At 38.3% G+C, this 15,219-nt stretch overlaps 2 protein-coding genes across 2 annotated transcripts in view; both read right to left on the bottom strand.

The window, feature by feature from the left end:
- The window catches only part of LOC137653984 (serine-rich adhesin for platelets-like), a 390,705-nt gene extending 379,728 nt beyond the window's left edge, over positions 1-10,977 (bottom strand). The window contains exon 1 of the mRNA XM_068387619.1: positions 8,704-10,977. Within this exon, the coding sequence (XP_068243720.1) occupies positions 8,704-10,977 (2,274 nt within the window). The remainder of the gene's footprint in view (positions 1-8,703) is intronic.
- Positions 10,978-10,997: 20 nt separating this feature from the next.
- LOC137654622 (uncharacterized) lies at positions 10,998-15,005 on the bottom strand. Its single transcript, XM_068388419.1, has one exon. The coding sequence runs from the start codon at positions 14,922-14,924 to the stop codon at positions 10,998-11,000; it is 3,927 nt and encodes a 1,308-aa protein (XP_068244520.1). The 5' UTR covers positions 14,925-15,005.
- Positions 15,006-15,219: the final 214 nt, after the last annotated feature.

Raw genomic sequence — 15,219 nt, 5'->3', positions numbered from 1 at the left:
GTGGAAAAAAAGGAAAACTAGGAAAAAGAGAAAACAGCTATGTATCTTAAGTTTAATGATACACATGCATCAGCAACTGCTGTAGCAAAAGATAATTTATAGAAATACTTTTCACCCAAGCAAGTAGCATGTATTGTCACTGGAAGTAATATTAATACTTGGTAGGACGTTGATACCAGCAAAGCCTTAACGCTACGCTTAAAAGTTTTTAAGAGACGAGTTGAAATTACGCTTTCCTTCTTTATCAACTTTATATCCTGGTCACGTAAGATAGCTGTAGAACATGGCATATTGGAATCGGTAATCCACTTATTAAAAATCTAGTCAGTCAATAGCAGAACACGAGCGTCTATGTGTAATTTTCTTTGACGAGTGCAGTGTTGTACAAATTTGGAATTAGGATAATGACGCCAACCCTTTGTAAAATCCTAAATCCAAAGTACAATGTGCAATGATCAGAATACTCACAACTTTCTGGAAACAAGTTATTTATTATAATTTCAATACTAGCGTTAAAAAAGATCTTTTTAAATTGAATATTTGTGTTGAGCAAGCTGAGTTTCTTATAGAAGCCATGGTTAGGGAATTAGAATTATTAAACATCAGTTTGTGGAATTCCTTAGGCATTGATATAGAATATTCTGCCTTTTGTAACACGGTAGATGATAACATGTGTTTAGCAATGCACTACACCTAATGAAACTTATCAAGAAGGACTTATCAGGAATAATTTCCTTGATCGTGGATTTGTAATGACAGGAGATAGGTTTGCTTGTTTTGATTCAGTCAGGGAGTTGATTATGAAAAACTAGAAGTGTTCTACGAAGAGCGCATAAACTCTCTGAAAAGCACTTCAGTGTTATGGGTATGCAACACATGAACGTTAATTACTGTCCGAGACAACATACAAATGTCTTCAGTACTTCGGTAACAAAGGTCTGCTTGGAGATAAGGATTGGGAAACCACAAGTCAGTTTATTAGACTTATAGATACCTGATTCGATTTGGTCAATTATCGAGTGTCTCGTGATAGAAAGCTATGAAGAAATGCCTTCTGGATGAATAGAACGTTGCAAGATATAATTCGAGTATCTAAAGAAATGAAAGTAATTAAAAGCAATAAACTCTAACCTTTCCAAAAAGGTTTAATTATATCCTGCTGTTCACTAATGAAGCTACTGAGAATGGTCAAAGCTAAATTTGATATATCATATATTCTCACTTATAGACTAAATCGAGATGGTCTTGATAACCTTTTTGGATGCATAAGACAGATTAGTGCATGCCATCAACACCTATGACTCGTTGCATTTAAGCACCAAATTAGTGACAGCAAACTGTTAGGATACAAACTGCAACGTTGACAATTGCAGTAGTGATATGATGACGTCAGCTTCATTTTCCAGTTTTTCTGTTAAACAAAGTGCATTCTTCGTAGATGATGAAACTGCTATGTAAAAAGAGCTGAGCCTATCGGCTAGGCTGTTTTGTTTGCCAGTGGAATTTGGTACTGATTTGCAAAAAGATGACATTGTAGAATTTGAAACTGAAAAAGAAGCATTAGAGAATGTGATGGAGGAGAGAGGCTTACAATACGTTGGTGGTTGTATAGCTCATAAGTTTCCTGAGTATGAATTCCTTTGAACTACAGTGATGAAGGAAGATGGCATATGGATTGGTGCCTTAAGTGCAAGAGATGGAAAACTAGTGCAAACAAGCGAAGAACTTTTGGTACATTTAAAATCAATAAAAAAAATGTTTCTTTGTCATCATGATGAAAATATTTAAAACCGGAAAAAGTGCTATAGATGAACTGACTGATTTAATTAGCAAGAATTTTATAAGCAATATCACATTATCATACGAAGTGATTAAATTATTTGTTAGATGTCGTAGTCTTTAGAATTCGTGTTTTAAATATGAAAATTAATTCATCAAGAAAAGCGCTGAATAAAATGAAAAACCTTGCATCGTTATATAGAACATAACTGAAATATACATTGTGTAAACAGTAAATAATTTTTTAATTTATGAATTTAAACTGTCTAATGCTCAATAAATTTCAGCTATGTACATCATCAAATATTTGTTTGATTGTTTTGATGTAATAAAGTTTTGTATTTGTAATCTTAAATTTGTTTTCCTATTAGAATAGAATAAAAATCGTTGAAAAGATTGAAAAAAAAGCAGAAAGCGTGGTTTTTTTTTTTTCATTTTCTTAAGGAAATTCCACAGCTTACTCAGCCACGGATAGACCAGAGTGACATCATCAATCTGACCCACCAGGCTCCCACAATCCGTCTATCTGCGCACTAAGGTTACCTGAGAAGACCTCATATCTATAGACATTGCCTAGACCATGCCCACACACTTCCAGACGGCCGAACTGGAAGATTCTGGAATGAATTAAGTTGATATGTAAGGACCTTAGCAATGCATAGGAGACAGAGAGATCTAGCCTAACATCCCACAAGATTTGTGCTTTCGCCAGCCTCTATCAAGCTATTACATGAATAGTGCTTTCCTCTCAAACGTGAATAGTGATTTCTCTCCAACATATGCTGTGTATAGTGTTGTTCAAACATTGGTGATATTATTGTGTCTAAGTTAAAAGTGTAGAGTGTTAATGTAAGTACATTTTATAGTATAAATTTTTGTAACTGTCCCTGTGAGATTGGGTTAAACAGTGAAGAGTATTTATTTTACTTAACCGTTCGGTAACCTGGAGTGAGCCAAAGGAAATATGAGTAACAGTTAAGTATATGTAAGTGTAAATTTGATTTATTTTCTATAGAGTTAAAGTGTCAACTTTTTTCATTAACTGTCAAAATTATATATTTTCATAAATTAATTTCTAGTGAAACAAGTAATTGTATAATTTTTATGAAGTATCATTTTGTTTTAGTCTAAGATTTAAGTTCAGATTTAATATTTCGAGTGATTTGTTTTTAGTATTATTTTTTTAAATTTGTTATTCTCATAGAATATATTTAATTTTTGTAAAGTGGGTATTATTTCGATCACCAATACTTATCTCAGTGCTTAACTCATATCCCCTGACTAAGAACCGAAGAGGTTGATTTAAGAATAGGTCACATTAAAAGTAAAGCAATCACCCAGTTTTTGTTTTGAGTGTAACGTAAAGAGACCTTTTAGATATTCAGTGTTCATACACATTATTGTTTGGGAGTTGCATATTATTCTCAGAGCTTGGAGGTTTTTTATTGCGTATCAAATTATGTAATATAAAGCAGGTGAGTTCTGGAGCTTGGGAATTTACGTAATTCGCTAGTCGCAATAATATATTTTTTGGTGCCCAGACCCTGGGATCGAGCATGTCTGTTTTAAATATCGGCGATAACAGGGCCATGTTTTTTTTTTTTCTTTTACTAAAGGTTTGATCAGATTATTATTGATAGGACTCTGTGTATTGATAAGATATATTTTTTGGAGTGGTATAATTTTTTGTAAAGTACAAGATGGCTTAATTAAATGTACAGGAGTTATTGGAAAACCCAATTGTTCAGAAATTCTCAGAAACTAAGCCAACTAAACCTCAGTGGCTCGCTATTTTAATGGCATGTGGTGGCCAGGCAAATGGTGAAATGATTAAAGCCCAAATCAAGTGTCTAGCCTTAGAAGCGTTGATAAACAGAGGAAAGTTGCCAGAAGAAGATATTGCAGCAGCTCGCGACCTTTTGGAGAAGGCTGAAGCCGAATTCGTAGAGAAGCAAGTATAAGATGACCCACAAACTGAAGGAATGAAGGCAGAAACGAATGCAGAGGGTGAGATTAGACAACTTGCAGCAGAAGAGAATTTGATTAAGTTGAAGATGATGCCAGAACGGGAAGAAGAGGCAAGAAAAATTGCAAGACTGGAAGAAAGAGAGAGAAGGAGCAAGAGAAATTGCAAGACATACCAGGGAATTGGAACTGTTGAATGCTCGTGCAAGGTTGTCATCAACTCACACAGGGGTGACGTCTGCTATGCACGATCCCGTGTTTAATGTTGATTCAGATATTTACGGAAGCAGCTCTCGACGAGTTCTTCGATCATTTTGACACAGTCGCGTCGACGATGGAATGGCCAGAAGATAAATGGTCGTGTTATTGCAGTGTCCTTATTACAAAAGGACGCAGTGCGTATCCAGCCCTTTTTCTAGACCAGAAGAAGGAGTATCAAGAAGTTAAGAGGAGTGTGCTGCTTGTGTATCAGATGACCCCTAAATACTATAATGAAAGATTCCGAAATTTGCGGAAGGACGAGAAAATCATTTTCCTGGATTACGCTTATAAGGTACGACAATGTTCTAAGAGATGGATAGAGGTTGCCAAAGTGAGAGAGATGGATGATTTAGAAGAACTGATAGTGCTGGAACAATATTTACGAGGAATTCCTAAACATATTCAAATGTATTTGAGAGAGAGAAAGGAGAAGAAACTTGATAGAGCCGCTTTGCTGAGTGAAGATTATAATATTATCAGTCGTAAACCTCACCTCTGGTATGAAGTTTCAACCGTAATTCCGACCAAGAGTCAAGTATTCGCCGAACCATGAAAACCAATTCAGTAATAACTATGGGAACAAGTTCAATAGTTATAGCGGAAGTACCACTGGTGCTATTCCAAAACAAAATGCAATAGTACCACAGCAACAATCGTCGAATAGTTCTCCTTCAGGTGTTGTGAAAGGCATGCAAAAGATTAATATCATCTGTTATAGGTGTGGCAAAAACAGGCCACACCAGTAAGGATTATTGGTCGAATCAACCGAAAGCAGTCACCCAAGTGGTTAAAGATAATTCAACTCCACAGAATACGAAGATGAAGGATCAAACAGGAAAGGTCAGCAAGGAAAATAAGCCAGCTAACGTTTACTCGACGATCAGGACAACCCCAAACAGCATGGACGCCTTTAAACCGTATATTTATGAAGGTATGTTAGCCGCTCTGGATGGGAGCGAGCAGATCCCGGTCAAGATATTACGCTACATATGATCTAATCATAGTGTGGTAAGAAAAGGTGTACACCCATTGGTGGAACAGTCTCTCACAGGAGATTCGGTCATTTTGAAGGGAATAGGAGGTGTTAGAGGTTACTCCTATTTGCCATTTGAAACTGTCATGCAAGTTGGCGACAGGTCATTTTGATTTTGCGGTAAAGGATTCATCGGCTGTCGAAGGAGTAGAAGTCCTACTGAGAAATGAGGTTAGTGGAGCGCCATTTGTGCCTTGTCCCATTGTAACAGAGATACCCCTGAAGTATAGTCCTACGACTGAACTTGAGAAGGACTACCTGTATCTGTTTCCTAGTTGTGTGACGACTAGAAGTATGACAAAGAAAGTAACTGCAGAAGAAAACAGGGAAACCGAAGGAACGATGAACTTGGATGATTTATTTACAATAGATGAGGTTTCCCATGATAGTACGCAAGAGGGGATTATCTGAGAGAGCTCGAGCGAAGAAGAACGACAGATGAATGATCAGGAAGACAAGTAAGCAATGGACATGCAAGAAATAGAATACTCTGGCTTAGAAATAGGACAAGAGAGTCAGAATAGGCTGATAGGATTGCAACGGAAGGATGCGACTTTAATGGAATTAATGTACCGTGAGGTGAATGAGACAGAGGTGCAGCAGTCTCCCAACTGTTATTACCTCAAAGATGGAATGCTTATGAGGAAGCATAGACCCGCCGATATCCCTGGGAATGCCAAATGGGGCATATACTGTCAGATATTAATTCCAGCGCTGCTCAGAAGACAGATGATTGCTGTAACACATGAGACGGGATACATGGGAATAAGGAAGACGATGGAGAAGATTATGAAACACTTTTTCTGGCCTACCATGCATAAAGATGTAAGCTAGTTTTGCCATGCATGTCACGTTGGTCAGATGGCTGGAAAGCTTGACGAGTACATCAGGAAAGCTCCCTTACACCCAATTGAAGTACGAGGAGAACCCTTCAGCAAGGTAATGATCAACATTGTAAGACCGTTACCGAGAACGAAGAAAGGCAATGAATATATGTTAACTTTTGATGTGGCCAGTTACAAGATACTCAGAAGCCATACCTATCAGGAACATAAGTGCCAAAGTAAACGCTGAGAAGTTTTTAGACATTCTTACCAAGTTTGATATTCCGGAAATCGTTCAGAGCGACCAAAGAACAAATTTCATGTCAAAATTGTTTCAGGACGTAATGAAACTATTGGATTTGAAGCAACAATTGTCTACTGCTCATTACCAGGACACCCAAGGTGCATTAGAGAGATTTCATCTAACCTTAAAGAGTATGTTAACCAGGTACTGCAACGAAATAAGAAATGAATGAGTGAGATAAGAAAATTTTCCCTCGAAAACCTGAAAACAAGCCAAGGAAAAATGAAGAAAAGGTTTGATATGAAAATTAAGGACAGACAGTTTGCGGTAGTACAACAGTTGTTGGTTTTCTTACCAATAAGGAGATTCTCTCTCACTAACAAATTCCAAGGACCATTCCGGATTTTGGAGATGATCAGTGACCGTACCTACGTTATCGAAACCCCAGGAAGAAGGAAAGGCCAAAGGAAGATACACGTTAACTTATTGAAACCATACTTAAGGGGACCGCTCACTATGTCATACATTTTTTTTAATAATTCAAAATACACAATTTCTATATATGTTTTATGCATACATAATACCTTCATCATATAAAAATTTCAAGTCATTTGATCAAAAACTTTTTGATTTATTTAGGTACATTTTCCTCCACTAATATGACACCAATTGTATTGAAGATCATACCATCTAAACTTTATAAATCAAATAATTCTGTGTGACAGATTTTCGATTTTCCTTTTTCTTTTTTTAATGGATTTTTTCTCAATTTTCTTCGTCTAGACGTAAAATAATCACAAAAAAGGGAGAAGAAGGAAAATCAAAATTCTGTCACACAAAAATTGTGGGATTTTTGTTACTTGGTATTCGATTAATGATTAATGTTTGCCAAGTAACAAACTACCAATTAGCTACGATGGTGGAGATGGGTTAATTTTAATTCTAAGTACAAAACACCAGAATTCGACAGGTATAAGTGCAGCAGAATTGTCATTGACTTTTATCTTTCTTCGTGGCCAAGTGGTAGTCACTGTCTCTACAAGTTTACCGGACCAGGGTTCGATTCCCGGCCGGTCACAAGCTCTTGTCTTTGTGTGATTTCGCCTGGGGCTCTGATCCCGAGGTCGTTAAGAGAATCCAGACATATATGTATCAAAAATATATGGCTTATTTGAATATGAAAAACACGTCTAAATGTGCAAAAATTTATCATTAATCGAATGCCAAGTAACAAACTACCAATTAGCTACGATGATGAAGATGGGTTAATTTCAATTCTAAGTACAAAACACCTGAATTCGACAAGTATAAGTACAGCAGAATTGTCATTGACTTTTATATTTCTTCGTGGCCAAGTGGTAGTCACTGTCTCTATAAGTTTGCCGGACCAGGGTTCGATTTCCGGCCGGTCACAAGCTCTTGTCTTTGTGTGATTTCGCCTGGGGCTCTGATTCCTAGGTCGTTAAGAGAATCCAGACATTAATGTATCAAAAATATATGGCTTATTTGATATATATATATATATATATATATATATATATATATATATATATATATATATATATATATATATATATATATATATGTGTGTGTGTGTGTGTGTGTGTGTGTGTGTGTGTATTTAAATTCGTTCTATAAAGACACATTTTATTTGATATGCATTTTCTATGCATAGGATTATAAGAAAAAAACAGTCACGAAAAACAAATATATTTTTAGCTTAGGAAGAGACAATCCACCTTACTCAGAATATAAATGGTTCCAATCTTAAATACAGGTACAAAATAGATTGTGTAACAATTTATATCTCCTACAACCAATCAGTAGTCGTTTTATAATTCTTAATAATTTTATTTAAAAAAAGTAAAGCATTGAAATTCCTTGACTTTTAGATTAAAATAGTTGCAACAGTTTTGATTTCTGTGTATCATTTATTATTGCAAATTTGACAATATTCTTAAAATATATTGGAATGATTTTCCTGTGTGACATGTTTAAAAACCGCTTTATTTCAACTTTCTCTTCGCATGATTTCTAGATAACATCAATGATTATAGATCTACGGACTAATCGAGGTTTGACCTAAATGACTCAGTGTGATTCAAAGTATAAGTTCAACTATCAGAAACCAACGCCGTTGTGCTATATGAAGCTGGACACCAAGATGAAAAAAAGTAGGTGGGAATGGAGGTCAAGCAGAAGGGTAAGAAGAGGGTGCAGATAAGAGCCAAAGGTACTCTGAGAAGACTCCTATTATTGATTGCGGATTTTTCCCTACTATTTTCGGCCAGAAAGGTGTTACTGTATTTATAATGTCTTTCCTAAATAAGAACAAGAACCTTTTCTGGTAATAGGCCATCTTAGTCTATAACAACAGTTTACAGTATAAGATATTACATTTCGATAACAAGGGATACCATGCAATATTTGTTCATGGGAAAGAAACACTATAATATAGTTGATCATATAGTATAGGCTATAAGCCTACTAAGCGAGTAAAATATGAACTGGGAAACAGTTAAATGTTTTTGATTAGTTACATATGAAATTTCTTCCTTGTAATCTAGTAACAATTACACGCTTTCAGGTGTACTTACCTCATTTCCACCTTCCTTTGGAATATTCTCCTCCAAAGAGAAGCTGTTGGTCTTTTTCCTTCGTCTTCTAATTGTCTTAGTTTTTGTCTTACTGGAGTCATTAGAATCACTGTCACTGTCCTCACTTTCACTTTCAACAGGAGATTTGGCTTTCAAGTTACTAGGTGACAGTCTAGTGGGCATCTTGTCAGGGGCATCAGTCTGGTCCTCTTGATTTTGTGTGTTCTCTTTATCCGAACCTACCGAGTCCCCTCCTTTTTCCTCTTGATACCCTTCCATTTTGTATAGGTTGGCATAACGTTGTCTCCTGAGACGCCTCCTTCTTTCGAAGATTTCATCGTAAACCTTGTCAGATAACTCTCCGCCATCGTAACAAATAGATTCTTGCGATATGTACAAGGAGCTACGCTCCTCCGTTTGACTGCTGTCACCTTCCAAGGTTCGTCTTTTCCTCTGCCTCCTCGCAAAGATCTCTTCGTAATCTTTGCTATTTGCAGAGGAGTTCCTTGTTTGGCTGCTGTCATCGTCTGTCTGCTGACGTCGTCTTAATGTTACCTCATCATTAACTGATGGAAGCTGTTCTGATTGTTGGGGCAGGATACTCTCCTCCCCCAATGACTGTAGGCTTCTCCTTTTGACAGACTGGTCATTCTCCACGCTAGTGTTAGTCTCATCAATAAGTGACTGTCTGCTCCTCCTCCGAACTGACTGATTAATGTGTTCTTTCAATGCTTCATTGCTTTCTGCCTCTTCGAGGCGTCTACTCCTTCGCCTCCTCCTTTCCTCTACAATTTCCTCGAACTTCTTAATAAAGTTGAACCCTGAGAACCCTGCAAAGGTCTCTGAAAGACCCCCTGTAGTCTCTTCCTTTGGTTCTCTTTTTCTCCTTCTAACTGATGCTGTAGTTTCCGACTCTTCTGTTGCCACTTTTGAAGTTTCTTCCTGCCTTAAACATTTTTCTTCATCCTTAACACTCTCTTCTCTTTTGTCTTTGTGGGTTTCTTCCTTAATAGATTCCACTAAGAATTCGAGGTTCTCAGGTTCTTTACGGCCTTTGTCTGCATTGCTAACAATGCACTTATCTTTCTTTTCAGTGACAGTTTTCTTGTCAGTCACGTTTTGGGATGTTTCTGACGTTGGGTCAATTATTTTCTGTTTTACGTTATAATTCTCGATCTTTTCTCTTCCATTTCCTTCCTCCATGTCATCGATTTTCTCTGGTTCTGTCTCTTGATTCTGTTTCTTGATTTCTTTCTCATGACGTCTTTTTCTTTTCCTTTCCCTTCTTTCTTCCCTTGCCATCCTACGTAATTCCTCTTCATCTGCATTGTAGTCTTCCCCATACTTAAGTTTAAGTCTTTTCAACATTTCTTCTTTTATCTCTTGTTCTTCCACTTCGTGTCTTTTTCGTTTCTTCTCCCTCCTGTCATCTTCACAGGTTATTTCATCTACTTTTACTTGAGCACAATCATCTGTAGAAGTTTTATTTTCAAAATTTTTATTTATAACACCACCTCCAACTTTATATTCTGTAATCTCTTGGCAGGATTTATGAACTTCAACTTTCTTCTCATCAGCAACAAAGTCAACTATAACATTCGTATTTATGACTTCAAATTCTTTGTCCGTGTGTTGCTTTTCTGTCACGGAATTTTCATTCAGCTTTATACTTTCAGCAGAAATGTTTTCCTTGATGATGTCTTTCACTTCAGTATCATCCTTCTCTTGCTCCTCGCTAAACGTGCTGCACACAATAATCCCTCTAACACCGCCTTCACTGATATCGGATACAGCAGTTTCAAAATTCGAGTTTCTATTTTGACACTCGGCACCTTCAGGACTGGGTCGTCGGTTTCCTTTATCTTCTGATGGATGCCTCTCACATGGGCCGTCCCCTTCTATGATGTCATCTTTTGTTTCACTCGCGTCTGTATCACCTTCTTCTTCATCGCTATGCTTTAAAATGACTTTAGAGCTCTGCAGAGTACTCTGAAGTAGAGCTATTTTATTCTTTTTGGCAGCGATGATATCCCGTAGAGAAGATATGTCAGACTGTTGCTCCTGAACGTCAGAAGGTCCACAGCTCTTTTCGGTCATCTTTTCTGGCATCTCTAACTTCCCCCGTACGTCTCCATTCTCTATGGCGGGGCCTAACAGTGTGTTTCCTTCAGACTTTACATTTGCCTTTATTTCATCAAAATTTTCTTTAGGGCCGCCCGCTTTACGGAAAGAATTCTCAGTTGACGGGTTGTCATCTTGTGATAAGATTTCCATTGAGAGGTCTTTCTCTTTGTTCACTTCCCTTTTACATCTTCATCCTTAGAACTAGACTCCTTTATCGAATAATATTCTGTAGATATAGAATTTTCTGTTACCTGTTCATCTATACAGCTAGAACATTCAGTTCCCTGTTCATCTTTACAATTACAACTTTCTGTTGCCTTTTCATCCTCATGTATAAAAACCTCTTTTACCTGTTTATATTTACAAATAGAACTTTCAGTGGTCTGTTCATCTCTACAACTAAAAATTTCTATTGTCTGTTCATCTTTACAACTAGAACCTCCTGTTGCCCTTTCTGTTGCATAATTATCAGCTGTTTCTGCGTCATCTGTACTTGTCTGTTTTATTTTTTCTTCACTCATTTTATGTTTACCTTCTTTTTCTTCCTCTAATTTCTCAACGTTCTTATCTTCCTTCTCTTTCCCTTTCATTCTCTTCTCATTTTCCTCTTTCCTTTTCAACTTATCTCTAACTCTTTTCAAATACTGTTCAGCCTCCTTTTTAAGACGCTCCTTCTCCCTCCTCTTCCGATCTTCCTCTTCGAGTTTCATTTGTTCCTCGATTATTTTCATTCGAGCTTCTCTTTTGATACGTTCTTCCTCTTCTCTCACTCGCTCTTCTTCTCTCCTTATCCGTTCTTGCTCCTCCCTTATCTTTAGTTCTTTTTCCTCTTTAATTCTACGTTTTTCTTCCTCGATCTTCCTCTTTTCTGCTTCCTTGCGCTCCTCTTCTTCTCTCTTCATTCGTTCTTCTTCTTCTTTTTTCTTTCGTTCTTCCTCTTCTTTTAGAAGACGTTCTTCTTCCTCTTTCCTAATCTTTTCCTCTTCCAATCGAATTTTCTCTTCTTGCTCTTTTCTGTACATTTCCTCTTCCTCCATTATTCTTTTCCATTCTGCCATCATCATTTCTCGACATTCCTCTTTCATTTTCGAGTAATACGCCTTGAAGGTTCGATTTTTTTCTGCATTATCTGCGTGTTTGGCACTCTCTAGGTTATCGGGACAGGCTTCTTCTTTACTTTTGTCTTTGGCGAGCTTTTTGCCCTTGTCCTCTCTGGACGCGGATCCTTCTTCTCCACTGCTTACTTTCTTCATACGCCTCTTGGGTTTTTCATCACCATCTTCCAGACCTTTTCTCCTTCTTTCTTTCTTGTATTTAACACTATCGCCAACCACGCTTAATATTTCATAGAGTTCTTCCTCTGTCAAATTGCTAAGGGAACTAGCCTCTAGATCCTCAAATCCCATCTTATTCTTGGATGACCTTTTATGTGGTTGGGCATCAGAATTCAAATGCACCTTTGTAGTTTCGTTTATTGACTTGTGACTCCCATCTGGAACTTTTTTATCTTGTTTACCGGAAGCAATTTCTATATTGTCTTTCATATCACCATTAAAAGTACTAGGCTTAGAATTACTAGGCTGGTCTTTCAGGTCATCCTCTTTTTTCTCATAGGAGTTGTTGCTACTTATCTCGAGACTTCCGATTTTAACTGAGGATGAGTTTTCATCAGTAACATGAAAATCTTCCTTTGTCGTCCCGGTACAATTCTTGTCATCGTTACTATCTAGTTCCAAATGAATAACAGTCAGTGCCTGTGTTTGGTGATCTTCCATCTTCTCCCTTCCTTCATCTTTTTCAAGAGGTGTTTCAAGTCGATTCGCCTTAATCCAATGCTCGTTTATACCTGGTTCACCAGTGGTATCTAGATTTTCCGAGTCTTCCTGTCCAGCATCATTTAAGTCCATCTGTATATCATCGTCACTTGCTGAAATACGATGAATCTCTTCTTCATCTCCCGAAGATTTGAGATCTTTTTTCAATAGGGACCCATCTAGAGTTTCTAATTCATAAGAACCAAATGATTCATATGTCATACTGTCACTTTCACTCACTAACAAAGTAAGATCATCCTTGTCCTCTGACTGAACGATACTATGATCAGCAAGTTCAGTCTCTCCATTCTGAAATTCCTGAGTGATATTCGGGTCACAGACACTGATTTCATCCTTTATTGTGACAAGTCGGTAATAGTCATCTGTAAGGTCAGTATTTAATTGAGAATCCTCGAGGATATCCTCTTCTTTGATATCCATGTCACCGTTATCAGAAGGTTCATGCAAAACGTTTTTCGAGTCCAATTTCCCAGAAAACGCAGCAGCTTGGTCGTTCACACCAATTTTAGTATCGGGGAATCCATTATGAACATATGAGTTTTTATTTTCATGCATTTGCGTATCAAGACTCATGTCTCCTTCTATCTGGGTTTTAGAGTCTGGTTTCTGCGGGTCTCGTATTTTAGCTTTTCTGGCATGGTAGTGCTCAAGCAAGTAATCGGATTCTCTGTTTTCTGTCACTTGCAGTTCTTTAGGGGGAACACCCATTTGAGCTTCCATGTTTCGTTCAATTTCTTCTAGTTTATCACGGCTTCCATATTTTGACTTGTGTCTGTTTCTCCGTTTAGTTTTTTTGGGTTTATTATCATTAGTCAAATTGTCATTATCAGCAGTTATTGGTTTATCATATGACTTACTTAGGAGACTTGATTGATCCAATGCTTTCAGTTCTGTTGTCGTTTTTTGCTGGTCTTCGGGGTGACAGGAACCTTTCATTGACTCAACCTTGACAGCAGAATCCACTTTACTAGGAACCTTTTCTTTCACTTCAGAGTTTTGAATTTCTTTTGAATGTTTTGTAATCACAGCTCTGTTAGTGAGTTGAGTATTTTCCTTATCTCCTGTCGGAAGAGCCTTGCGTATAACTTTACCATTGATTATATCCACATTTTCGTAATAATTACTCTTTTTGTCACATGGTATGATCTTCTCTGTGGATGACAGATTTTCAGTCGACTTAGCCTGAGAGCTTCGGTTATGATTTCCTGCCTCCTGGGAGACAGGTCGCTTTTGGATCGATGGCAACTGAGACTTTCCTGGTTGGTGGTCATGTACATGGCTACTAACATTCGGAATGGCTCGAAATTCTTCAGATTCTAATCTTAGGTTCCCCTCTGGGTTTATGTAATAGTTTCCCTCGTCCGTTTCCCAAACCTCTTCATTTTGACTGAAATAAACCAAATCAAGACCTTGAGGTGAGGGGAGAGATTTACCGGACTTTGGTCGTCGTTGTACAAGAGTAAATCCGTCGCTGTCGATTACAGGAAGCTTGGACGATTTTCTGGACGGACTGAGGGAGCGAGAGAGGGCACCAGACCACTGACGCCACGAACCAGGTCGATTCGATCGAGGAGCTGATGAACTGGAATTTCGATTGTTATGATTTGAAGATGAAGATGGAGGTGGCAATGATGAAGCTGATGAGGGCTTTGGGGGATGCTGGCCACCTTTAGCACCCTTCGAGTCTGACCCTCGGTTTCGTTCATTACTGCAAGAGGAACCACTGCTATCGTAAGATCCTCCGCCCTTACCTACATGGCCACGCCCACGCCCTCGTCCACGTCCACGGCCCCTTCCCTTTTCTTGCCCTGTATCAGACAAAGCACTGTCCTGCGACTTGGGTTTGACAGAAGCAGAGGCAACCGCATCTATTTCGCTTGTCAGTTTTGAGTGGGAAATAGAAGATGGGGACTGTGGTGACGAGTGACTGGGTTGAGAAACAGTATTCACTGGATTTGTTGTTCCTTTTGACAGTACAGAGGATAGAGATAAGGAGGATGAAGCTTGATGACCAGATTTAGGTTGCAAAGGGGATGAGACAACAGCAGCTGCACCTGGTACAGGTAGGCTGGAAGCAGCTGTCCTCTGCGTGGGTGGACGCTTTGGTACTTGCACTCTCGAGGAGGACGACAAACCACTGGGAGGACTTTCTACCGCTCCTCTGTCATTCTCTTGCACATCCGGCTGGGTAGTAGGTGGATTACGAGGACCGTAAAAGGCTCTTGATACAACGTCACTGAATAACCGAATCCACTCTTTCATGACTGCAAAGTAACAGGCGGCGACACTTACGCACTTGTCGCCTCCTCAGCACCCTCTGGATAACTGGCTCGGAGGGCTTCCTTCAACCTTCCACCACAATAGACTACGGTGGGCAGGACGCCAAACTTTAACTCTCTTTCGAGGCTGCTGTTTTCGTCCGTTTCCTTAGTACTTCTGCTGTATTAGTTCCTAAGTGAGCCGCTTCCGTCAAAACTGTATCCCAACTGCCGCTGTTTATATAATGTGTGTGTGTGTGTGTGTTTTTTTTTTTTTTTTTTTCAGCCATAAAGGATGT

Source organism: Palaemon carinicauda, chromosome 15, assembly GCF_036898095.1.
Source record: "Palaemon carinicauda isolate YSFRI2023 chromosome 15, ASM3689809v2, whole genome shotgun sequence".
Taxonomy (NCBI): domain Eukaryota; kingdom Metazoa; phylum Arthropoda; class Malacostraca; order Decapoda; family Palaemonidae; genus Palaemon; species Palaemon carinicauda.
This window is presented reverse-complemented; position numbering and strand designations above follow the sequence as displayed.

Bases quoted from the DNA above. Each gene is read 5' to 3' on its own strand.
- LOC137654622 (XM_068388419.1), bottom strand. From the start codon at position 14,924: ATGAAAGAGTGGATTCGGTTATTCAGTGACGTTGTATCAAGAGCCTTT.